At 53.6% G+C, this 11,618-nt stretch overlaps 1 protein-coding gene across 2 annotated transcripts; it reads right to left on the bottom strand.

The window, feature by feature from the left end:
* Nucleotides 1–281: 281 nt before the first annotated feature.
* AMPD1 (adenosine monophosphate deaminase 1) lies at nt 282–10,634 on the bottom strand. 2 transcript variants are annotated; one of them, XM_015650774.2, is made up of 15 exons: nt 10,533–10,634; nt 7,624–7,798; nt 6,955–7,108; nt 5,428–5,590; nt 5,008–5,227; nt 4,276–4,405; nt 3,805–3,999; nt 3,461–3,592; nt 3,216–3,379; nt 2,968–3,094; nt 2,416–2,579; nt 1,966–2,086; nt 1,354–1,527; nt 842–952; nt 282–546 (listed from the first exon to the last, which is right to left on the bottom strand). In XM_015650774.2, the coding sequence occupies exons 1-15, from the start codon at nt 10,552–10,554 to the stop codon at nt 391–393; spliced, it is 2,208 nt and encodes a 735-aa protein (XP_015506260.1). In that variant the 5' UTR covers nt 10,555–10,634; the 3' UTR covers nt 282–390. The 2 variants fall into 2 exon arrangements, with proteins under 2 accessions (XP_015506260.1, XP_015506261.1); XM_015650775.2 differs by having other exon boundaries at nt 6,955–7,105.
* Between the last annotated feature and the right edge of the window lie 984 nt (nt 10,635–11,618).

The raw sequence follows: 11,618 nt of genomic DNA, 5'->3' as shown, positions 1-11,618 counted from the left end.
TCTCCCCGCCCCGGAGAGCCAGAATCCGCTTTTCATTGGTTAATGCGGCCGTCACTCAGGAAGAGGCCCCTCCCCGCCGCGCCCCGTCCCGTCTCTCCGTGGCCTCGGCCCGCTCCCGCAGGACGCTCACGGAGCCACAGTCCATTGGCTGCTGTGGCTGTCACACAGTTCGAGAGCCCACCCTCGCCCCGCTCCAGGGCACACAGAGCCACCTCCCATTGGCTGGCGTGGCTGTCACTCAGACGACGATCCCGCCCCTTTTCTCTCAGGGCACTCGGAGCCTCTTCGCAGACGGGATTTTACTGCGCTGCCCCGGCGCCCTCACATTCCGGCACGGCCCCGGCCCCCTCCCAGTCCGGCACTGCCCCGGCCCCGCGGTCCGGCCCCCGCCTATTCGTTCTTCAGCCCTTCGACGATGAGGTTGAGCTCGTAGCACCAGGTCTCGTAGCGATACGCCACGCGGATCTGGGCCACGTTCGTCTTCCGTATGTCATTGCCATCGGGCCCCTCTTCCTGGTAGTTTTCACCCAGGAACTTCAGTTTCTCCTGCCAGAGGCAAAGACTCCCGTAACGACATCAGAACCCCCTCTGGCAGCGCCCGAGAGAAGCCCTGAGCCACGGGCCGAGCTGGTCGCCATTCTCAGGCCGTGGGCAGGACCGCCCCAGAATGACACACACCCCGTGGGACAGGACACTGCGGGACACCCCCTGCGTGGGACGGGACACCCACGTTATGGGAGAGGACACACCTCCTGGGACAGGACACACTGCAGGACACATCCCTCATGGTACAAGACACCCCTCATGAGACAGGACACCCCTCATGGGACAGGACACCCACCTCGTGGGACAGGCCACACTGCAGGATGCTGTTCCTGGCGATCTCACACATGTCACAGGTGCTGAGCTTGAACACCTGGGCAGCAATGGCGTACTCCTCCATGAGGGGCTCCTGTAGCACAGGGTTAGGGGTCAGCAGCCTCTGCCAGCACAGCCTGTGTTCTGCAGGGGCTGTTCTAGAGCTCACAGAACCACTGAATCATTGGGGCTGGAAAAGTTCTCCAGAGTCAAGTCCAACCTTCAACCAATACCACCATGCCGACAAAACCATATCACAAAATGCAGCGTGTTCTCATTTTTTTTAAACTTCCAGGAACCATTGCCCTGGGCAGCCTGTTTGGTTGCTTGACCCTGTATCAGTGAAGAAGTTTTTCCTAATATCCTGCCTGAACATCTGCTGGTGGAGGGGGAGATGACTGGACCCTCTGCAAGTGCCACTGGCTTCCAGGAAAACCAAGCCCCACACGGTGCCAGCCCCACAGTCCCAGCCCCAGTGCTCAGCTCACACTGTACCTTGGTGTAGTGAAACTGCATGGGGTCATCTGTAGAAAGGGACACCATGAGCCCTTTCTGGTGGAAGTCAAGCAAAGGATTCTTGGCGTACTCCAGGAAGAGGCTGTTGTTGCTGAGTGGAGACATGGCAATGGGAATTTGGGCAAGGAAGTACAGATACTGCAGCACCGGGCTCTGCAAAGACACGCAGAGGTACCACGTTAGGGATAAAGTTGTGCACCTACCACCTCTCCAGGGTCAATCCTCAGATTAGGCCAGGTCCCAGCCAGGGAATTGTGTGCAAGGAGAGAATTGGGCCAGACAGTGATCACTGCTTTAGGCCAAGGAGCACAAGAGGCCAAGGAGCTGTCTGATACCAATCTCAGCTGGCTCCAGTGATAAGAACCATATTCTGTGATGGGTCTGGGAGGCTAAACCCCCAAAATCTAATCCATTGGACAGCCACATCCCCAGACATGCTTGGAGAAACCCAGAAAACTACTTAACATCTGCCTAAAGCCAGGCTGTGTCAGTGTAAAGCAGAGGCACAGGTAACTGCCATCTACACGAGGCAGCTGTGAGCATTTCTGCTCTGCCGTGCCTGGGCTGCTCCTGGCAGCCTGCTCCACTTACCTTCTTGAGGTTGAGCCCGTGGGAGATGTTATCAGCTGTCATGAAGGCTGCCAGCAGGTGTGTGATGGCCCCAGCCTCGCCGCAGTGCGGGCGGAACAGGAATGTGTTCATCCCACGCTGCCTGGGCACAGGGAAGGAGCACTCAGAGCAGCCAAACAGCAGAGTTGGGTGGCTGGACCCGACTTCAGGCCCTACCTCTGCCCCTGCCATGAGTCCCCAGGAGTCCAGCTTGACCTGGGAGCACATTACTCCTTCTCTTTTCTTTGTGTGTGCAATAGATGCATCTCTGCAATCCCTAAACTTTCACCCCAGGCCATCACATCTCTTACTGACAGCTGTTTGGATTGCTCTGGGACGTGATGCTCCAAAGACAGAGTGAGGAGAGCCCCACTTCTTCCACACTAACAATCAAAGAACTGAGGCAGCCCTTTGGCAGATCCCAGGCCTCACCTGCGCAGGTTGTTCAGCACCAGGATGTTGGCATACATGTAGTAGATGTAGTAAGTGTAGGATGGGTTCTTCTGCGAAGTCCACTCCTCTGGCTTTGGGCTTTTAAGGCTGAACATGTGTCCACTGTGCTTGGATTCATCATCCACACTGTCAAAGCCTGTGATCTGCTTGGCAAGGGAACAAAAAAGGTGCATCTCACACTCTCCACCTCATCATGCCCAGGCAGGCTTGCTCTGCCCCACCACAGCTCATCAGACCCGGGTCAGGCAAGACTACAGACCTCACTCCTCACACTCCCCAAGTGCTGTCCAGGACTAGAAAAAAAGCTCAAACCTCCTCAGGAGATGAGTGGACAGCGATTCACAGCCCCACAGCAGCCAGCCCAAGGAGTCTGACCCCTCCCCGCACTTCTGGCCACACCCCACCTTCCCCAGAATTGAGGCAGAGCCCTCTGATGCCATTTTCCATGTCAGGGCAAATACCCCATTTCTTGTGCACAAACAGGAATGTGAGTTCTTCCCACACCTGACAACATCACCAGGTGACACTCACGTGGCGTAGAAAGACACTCAGCTCTTTGTGGGCTTGGGGATTGACAGTTGCCTCAAACACAGGAACAAAGATATATTCCAGCATTTTCCCAAAGTGGGGGAGGAAATTCTTAGACCTGAACACATCACTGTGGACAGAGAGAGGGATCAGTTGCTTCCAGAGGGACAACCCAGCGCTCTGTTCCCACAACCCTTTCAGGGATGAGGGGTCTATAATGTACAGTGCTCCCTCAGCCCCACAGCTCGTACTAAATCCTGGGGACTTGGATCATCCACTTCATGTTGGGGGAATAGACCCGGTGGGTGTTGAACCACTTGGCCAGCTTGGCCCACTCCTCAGGGGACCGCCCATAGATCGAGAGCCGGGGCTCCGTGTGCTGGTACTTGGCATCCTCCAGGTCAGAGCCAACCTCCTGCAAACCAGAGCACACCATGGCAAGGGAAGCCACAGCAGCAGCACAGTGTCACCCTGTTCTCCTCCCCTCTCTCCATACCTTGATGATGGTAGCAAAGTACTCGCCATTGATGGCGTTCTCCGTCTTCAGGTAGAGGTCGCGCAGCTCACTGGCCCCCACGGGGTTGTACTTGTCATTGAACTTGTCAAAGCGCTGGAATGTCTGCCGGCCCTGGAGTGGGGAGATCAGGCTCAAACACTGTCCTCACAGCTTGGCAGGGAGCAGGGACTGAGCCAAACCACCCAAAATGCCAAAACCAGGAGCTGCTGTGCCCTGACACAAATAGGAATGCACACAACAAGTGTGGGTGCACAGGGAAGGGAAAAGCCATGGGGGCAAGAGTGGCCCAAGAGTGATCTTAGAGTAAATGTTCTACCACTTACAGCATGGACATCCAGGGAATCCACTGTCAGGTCATATGGGTGCAGTTTGAGGCTCTGGAAAAGCTGTTTCAGGGTGAGCTGTTTGCCCTTGGCGTCATAGACCACACGGTCAGCATCCACACGGTAGGATTTCTTGATGAAACGCAGAAGGTGCTTCTGGTTCATGCAGGCTGCAGCATGGATGTGCGTGTCCACCTGGGAAAACAGGGACAGCTTCAAGCTGGGATGCTCAGGTACCATCCCAGGGAGGTGAGCAAACCCCTCAGGTGAGCACAGGTGTGGGGAGCAGAGCTCAGCCCAGTGAGTGAATGCAGCCAGAGGACACAACTTAGCCAAGAGCATTGAAGGTAGCACATTCCCATTCACTGCTGCTGCTACAGACACGGACTCTAACATCCAGTTCCCAGGGAGGGGCAGGCACCATGACAGCTCCTTTCCAGGATCCCTGGGGCTCTAAGCCTTGCCGTTTACCTTCCTGCAGTTGTAGAAGTCACGGTGGGGGTTGTTCTTCAGCTCCCTCATCTCCTCCATCTCATTGAGCATTTCATGTACTTGGAACTTGGACGAGAGGAACTTGAGGCGCCGGTGAGCGTAGGTCTTCCTGGTGAGGGCAAAGGGCAGAACAGTCACTGGGCTCCTCATCTCTCGGCACAGGGACACAGATTCCAGCTGGGAGCCTACCTGCAGGTCCTGTCTCCAGCCCCTGAGTGCGGCTTTGCTTAAGACCCAAGTCAAAAGGGCTGACGACTCTAGGGCAGCCAGGTGTGTGTGGGAACTGACAGTGATCAAATAAGATATTTTCAGGCTTCAGACATTAGCCTGAGCCTGTGCTAAAGTCAAGTACACAACTTTCTCTGGCTTGGGAAATCATAAGAAGGAATCCAAACAATACTTGGAAGGTGAAAAACTATTAGCAGGTTCTGTTTATCTAACTTGTTATTTACTTGGAAATAACGGTCAAGGGGTGTTGTTCTAAATGACCAATCATATTCATTGTACCCAAGTTCTGTATGAAAAGAGTATGTTTCTAACAAAACTTCGCTCTATGCCTTCCCATGAAGGCTTGGAGTCTCGTATCATCATTTTGCCATCCCGAATCATAACGATAGGTGTGTCAGCAGCGGGTTCCTCCCTCTTCCCAGGAAGGGGAGGGGGCTACCCTGACCTCCCTCTGAGGCAGGGCCTGGTGGTTTGTGCACTTACACAGGCCCCTGTGCAACTAGGACCAGGAGGAAGTTCATGTCATCAATGAAGTGCTCGAGGCTGGGGTAGGGCAGATCCTTTGGCTCATTTCTCTCAGCTGCTGCCTTGTCTGCATAGACATAAACTATCCCATCCTTCATCTGCACATGGTATCCCAGGTCCTCAGGGAGGTTTCCAGTGTCAAAGGGATCCTGTCCATCCTTCACTGGTGGGGTGAACACTGCAACAAATGGAGAATTCCATAAGGCTGCCAGCCCGAACCCCCCAGGCCTGCCTTGCTCCCCCCACCCCATGCAGCGGGCAGGGACAGCCCACCACTGCGGGACCAAGGAGGGGGCTTGGGCAAGTGCCTTGCTCAGCCCTTTCCTGAGCCCTGCCCATGCTGGATCCACAGGAAGCCCCTGGGGTGCCTGGATGTACCTGGGCCAGCGTCACTTGGTTTCCAGGGCTTGCCCTCAGTCATGCGCAGGTACTGCGAGGGCGTCTTGGGGAACCTCTGCAGCGACTGCTGCATGTTCTTCTCCCGGATGCACAGCGCCCGGTACAGGCCTCTGCACACCACCTCAAAGTCTTCCACTGTTACCTGCAAGGGAGGAGATGCTGAGGGCAGCTGGAACACGAGTGTGTTCAAGAGACACCCTGGTGCACCCAGGTGGAGGCAGATTTTGGTCACAGCAAGATAAATGTCAAAAAATGGTTTGGGCTGGAAGGGATCCTAAATTGCATCTTGTTCCAGCCCCTGCTGTGGGCAAGGACACATTTCATTATCCCAGGGTGCTCCCAGCCCCATCCAACCTGGCCTTGGATGCTTCCAGGGATCCAGAGGCAGCCACAGCTTCTCTGGGCACCCTGTGCCAGGGCAGCCTCACAGGAAGAATTCCTTCCCAATATCCCATCTAACTCTGTCCTCTGGCAGTGGGAAACCATTCCCCTTGTCCTGTCACTACATGGTATTGTAAAAAGTCCCTCTCCAAATTTCCTGTCACATATAATCATATATCTCATCATATCCTGTATCAAATCATATCATATCAATTCCTGAGCAGGGCAAGGAGGGGATGATAAGCAGAGTCCCAGGCATGACAAAGGGAAGCTCCTGGTTCCAAAACCAGGGAATTCCAATGTCACCCCCTCTTACACTCCTCACTGAAATCAGTAATTGCTCCTGAAATGGAAGCCAGGCCTGGGCAAAACATTAAAGTTATTTTTGGAGCCCGGGCTGAAATTGAAGCAGGAACAACAACATGCACTTACCCTGTATGTCAGTGATTTTTTATTTACTGCGCAGACAAATGTTTTAGGCAGTTGGAAGAGGCTGGAGTGGAGCAGGTTGGGAAACCAGCACTCCCAGCTAGGACAGTCATGGCAAGAGGAATGTGCTCAGTGCCTGAGCAGGGAGGGACTTCAGATCCCCTCTGCTATGCAGCTCCTGGCTGAGCAGCCCTCCAGTGGGTTCTTAGAAGCAGCACAAATTTAATAGGAGGCAGAGGAGGAGAGGAAGGCAGGATTAGCACAGGATATATGATAAGAGTCCTGGGAAGCTGGGTCTAGGTGACCCTGCCTGTACCAGGCACCTGGTGACTTCCCTCAGCTGTTCTGGGATCAGGGATCAGAGGATCTGGGGTCCCTGCATGTACACAGACCTCAAACAGAGCTGTGTGCAAGCAGAGAGGATGTGACAGAGTGAGCACAGCCTGCCCTGCCAGCCCCTCCCTGGAGAATCCCATGGGAATATGCTGCACCCCATAGCTGCTGCTGAGGAATTCAGCTCTGGATCCCCAGGGATGCAGCAGGGCACCCCCAGCTGCTTGTGAGCACAGACTGAACTGGGAGACACCCTCTCCATAGCAGCTGGTCCAAGCTCCTGTGTCAAAGGCACTGCTGAGGGACAGGCAGGGACCAGAGGGGTAGCCAGCATGAAAAGGGAGCAGCCATGGAAGTACCTACCCCAGAGGCATAATCCCCAGTGATCTGCACACGCTGGAAGTCGGGCACAGTCTGCTTCTGGGGGCAGGAGGAGTTGGCTCCATCACTGACAGCCTGGCTGGGTACAGATGAGGGGGCCAACACAGTTGTCTTCATGCGGATCAGCTTCTTCCTGCTGTGGAGGAAAGGCTCAGGCAAACAGCCCCATGCCATGGTCACACACCAGGAGCCAGGGGCACTTCCCACAGCCACATTCCAGCTGTGTACAGCATGATCCAGCTCACTGGTGATCCCTGATCACAAACCAGCTCACTGGTGATGCCTGAGCACAAACCAGCTCACTGGTGGTCCCTGAGCACCTTCAACAGGTGCTGCCAGAAGCACAGGCCACAGGACACGGAGTAGCCACAGACTTTGGAAGTTGCATCTTTCCAGAGTCCCCAAGTCTCCCTCCCCAGCAGTTCTGTGGCCACTGCTGTGCTGACACCCAGGGAACAGGCCAAGGGTGTCGTTCTGTCCAACAGTGGAAACAGTTGGAGAGGAAATCCTGGAGTACCTGAGAGATGCCCTGGGATTATCAAGGTGTGGTGAGCTGTGTCCAAAGGCCTTGATTTATATCCCCCCCCCCATTTGCTCTGGCCAGGAGCTGCAGGCTGTGCTCTCTCCTTGCCCAGGCTCCTGGGAACTCACCGCTTTTCCACTGTGGCACTGGTCTCCTGGAGCATCATGTGCAGTGTCTTCTCCTGGCGGGAGATGGGGCAGATCTCTTCCACATCAAAATGAGAGATTTCCCCCCTGTCCTCCTCATCCTTCACCTCAGAGGCAAAGATCTTCTCAGCAAAGGAGCGCAGGGACTCGTCCATCTCTGCAAAGAGGAGTTCAGTGTCCCACAGGGAGGGGATTCCCAGCCACTGTAACAGGCAGGTGCCCCTTGCAGGCAGCTCCGTGTTCAGCTGCTGTTTCCTCGTGGCCCCTAGAGAAGACTCTGAGCCACCTCCCAAATTTGCAGCAAGGCTGAGCCACAACTGGTGGGCTGGAGACATACTTTGACGCCCCCAGTACAGCAGGAAAAGTAAATACAGTCCAGAATGCTACCAAAAGGCCCAGAGAGAAGCAGGTCTTTGGGAAGGGCAGTTATGGGAGCATGCACTGGGTAGAAGAGGGGAAAATTGGCAAAGCTCTTACAGCTCCAGGGAGCCTGAAATCCACTTGCTGCAGCAGTCAGGGGAACAGAGGTATGGATGGGGGCAGAGCTGGCAGCCTGAGCACTCAGCTCCCACCATCCAGGGCAGCCAGGGAGCCCCAGCTAGGCACTTCCAGCACGTGCATTGGCTGCAGAGGTGCCAGAGCCGACTGGCACAGGGCTGGCTGGAGCTTTATGGAGGACAAGGAAGATTAAAAGCCCTTCCACTGCCAACAAAACACCATAAAACAAGAGCCTAAGGGTTCTGCTAGGAGGCAGCAGCTCCCAGAAGCAGATGTTTGCATGGCAGCACAGGTACACTGACAGCAGGTTTTGGCAGCTCAACACAAAGCAAGGAGAGGATCAGTACCCAAGGATGGACCTCACCATCGAGTGTCACACAGGACATGGTCACAGGTGAGGACCAAAGCAAAACAGACAGAGGGTTCTCAGCAAAACTCAGGGTGCCAGAATGATATTTAACAAGCTGCATATTTTGGTGCTGTATCAAAGAACCAAAAGGTGGGACCATTCCGTGTAACACTGATGGACAGAGCTGGCACTGCCAGGAAATAGCATGATCTTCATTATCTGCTTGGTTCCAGAGATCATGTCTAGGCAGTAACACACAGAGCACAGAGAAACCCAGCAATACTCACGTTTCTGTTCTGCTTTTTGAGAGAAAACAGAGACAAAATAAAAGCTGTTGTGATCAGCCCTTGAAAATCTGAGCCTTTTTGCCTTATCACCTCACCAGTCTTTTAAAAGGGCTTGGAAAGTACAAGTTTAGCCAAAACCTTTCATACCATCCACTTATAAAAGAATCTTAGAATCTTAGAATGATTTGGGTTGGATGGGACCTCAAAGCTCACCTGATGGGGAGAGACACCTCCCACTATCCCAGGTTGCTCCCAGCCCCATTCAACCCAGTCTTGGACACTTCCAGGGATCCGGGGGCAGCTTCTCTTGGCAGCCTGTGCCAGGGCCTCCCCACCCTGGCAGGGAGGAATTCCTTCCCAATATCCCATCTAAACCCACCCTCCTTTGGCTTAAAACCATTCCCCCTTGTCTTGTCATTCCCTGCCTTGTAAGAAGTCCCTCCAGTGTTCTTGTAGCCCCTTTAGGTACTGGAAGGAAAAGGCAGAGAAGTTGTTGCTTTGAGGAACATGAAGAGGGAAATTCTGCATTGCCTTGGTGATGCCCCAGCATGGAACCAAACCCTACTGCAGGTCCATCTCACCTATCCACCCCAGTGTGGCTCTGGCACAGCTTCTGCCTGGCACTGTCCCTGCTTTCCCTGCAGTGTCCAAGGTAGAGCATTCTGTAGAACTCAGATCCTGTCCCCGCATGCCACCAGAGCCTGACAGGTAGCAGTGCTGTGCTGAGGCTGAGCTGGCCTGGGAGGGCTCTCCTTGCACCTGCAGCAGGAACACAGGGCACAGCTTTCTCCTGCTGACCAGGAGAGCAAATATTCCAGAGACTCAGAGCACCAGGCTTTGCTGGTTTTTGCCCTTGACCCACCCTCCTTTGTGGCCCTCAGGATGGGTGTTCATTTCAGAGATGCTGACTTCCATCGCCCTGTGGTCACAGGAATTCCAACAGGAATAAATAACAGCTGAGACACTGCACTGCCACAGAGGCTCACTGCTGCTCAGACAGGGTGGCAGCAGCATTCTGAGGGTGCAGCTTTTGCCCTTTCCACCTGCCCCAGCAGTTCAGGCTGCAGCTCTGGCATCACAGCTGCTGACTCCCTGAAGCACAGCCTGAGCAACACACGCTCTGGAATCCTGACTCCACAAATTCATTTGCCAACAAGGTATCTCAGAAATGTTTAGTTTGACCTTTCATCTCTTTAGTGGATGAAAATTACACTCAGGAAGGTTCACAATCTCCCACTGATGGTGCAGGGCCAGGCTTTAACACCAGCTTCATGTGCTAGGACAGCTTGTCTCACACCACAGCAATCTCAAACACGTTCCTATCGGGGCTGTTTGGTGCTGTTATCACTCAGGGCTCTGCACTCACCTGTCACATGTCCCTCTGCACTGTCCTGCAGAGCCTGGCTGGCCCTGCTCCTCCTGCCCAGCTCCTGCTCCCATCCCTGCAGGGTTCCCCACATCTGAGCCTCACCAGGCAGAGCAGAGATTCCTGAAATCCCTCTGAGCCTTTCCACAGGGATTTAATAGTGTCATTACAGGACACATTACATCACAGGAGAAATGGTATTTTCCTTCAGTACAAGCAGAGCATGATTTAAACAGTAACACAATTTCTTTACTGCACTATCCAAAAGTGTCTCCAAGGGGGAAGAAAAATGCCCAAAGACCCCAGTGAGGTCCCCTGGACACCACACATCCAAATCTCCAGGGCTGTGGCCTGGAACCTGCCCTATGGCTCCTTGGGCTTTCAGACCTACCTGGAATTCTCACCCGGGACATCGCAGCAGCGTTTGCAGAGCCTCAGGAACACCCCAGAGTCCCCAGGCACAAGGGACCAAGTGACTGCCTGTCAGCCCAACACTAATTTTACTGCTTTCCCTTCCTGTAATAAGACTCTCCCACTCTAAAAGGACAGTGCAGGTCAACTGTGGAACTATTTAAAGGGCAGCCACAAGCACTTGCACTGAAACAGGTGAAAGCAGGGCTCAAATTTAATTAATCTTCAAGTCAAGTTTGAATTTTACACTTTGTGGAGTGTCACTTGGTGTCTGGCCAGATTTCTGCTTCCCATGGCAGCTGCACCTTTCTAATGTGATCTGTGGGATTCAGTCTTTTAAGAGAGACTAAACCTGATGCCTTTTGTGCTGAACCAAAGGTTTAAAGGAAATTCCCAATCAGAACAGGGACTGTGGATAGGTCCTACACAATGTCCTCTCACCTGAGCTGTTCAGAGATTTTTTTCTGAGGGGGGAATCTCTTTGAAAGCCTGGACTTCACCAACAGGGTTGCCCAGATGTCCTCACTTCTTCCCAGCTGAATCCAACAAATAAAAGGAAAGTGCAAGGAGTCAGAGTTTGTTCCTGAGCTTTTCAGGAACTGCCTTTTTCAAAATTTTGTGTCATAATGTTGATCTGATAATTAGTTCTGTATATGGAGAGCCACAGCCAAGGTGTATCTGACAGAGAGCAGCTCTCAGTCAAGCCCAAGATGGGTCAGGGAACTCCTGCCTTAAGCTTGGGGCTGGCAGAGCAGCTCTTATGTTGGGAGGCACCTCCTGGCTTCATTTGAAGCAGGTTGTTTCCAGCATGTTTGCTTTGAGGGTTGTACTCTCCTGTAGGGTGTCCTCAAACCTTCTTCAGATCTCACCTGCAGCTGGAAAACACCTCCTGTGGGAAGAGAAAGGCCAGAATTTGTTGTGTCCTGTGTGTGGCCAGGATAACTCTGAGCTTCTGATTCAGGTTCCTGGTGGGGAGTGGTGGAACTGAGCAGGCCAGGAGGATGAAATAGTTCTGATGTGAAGCAGAGTCTTTCCCTGTCTGTTTGTGCTTCGATTCTTGATGGCG

This window comes from Parus major, chromosome 26 (assembly GCF_001522545.3).
Source record: "Parus major isolate Abel chromosome 26, Parus_major1.1, whole genome shotgun sequence".
Classification (NCBI taxonomy): Eukaryota; Metazoa; Chordata; class Aves; order Passeriformes; family Paridae; genus Parus; species Parus major.
The sequence above is the reverse complement of the archived record's forward strand: the minus strand, read 5'-3'. Positions and strand labels throughout refer to the sequence as shown.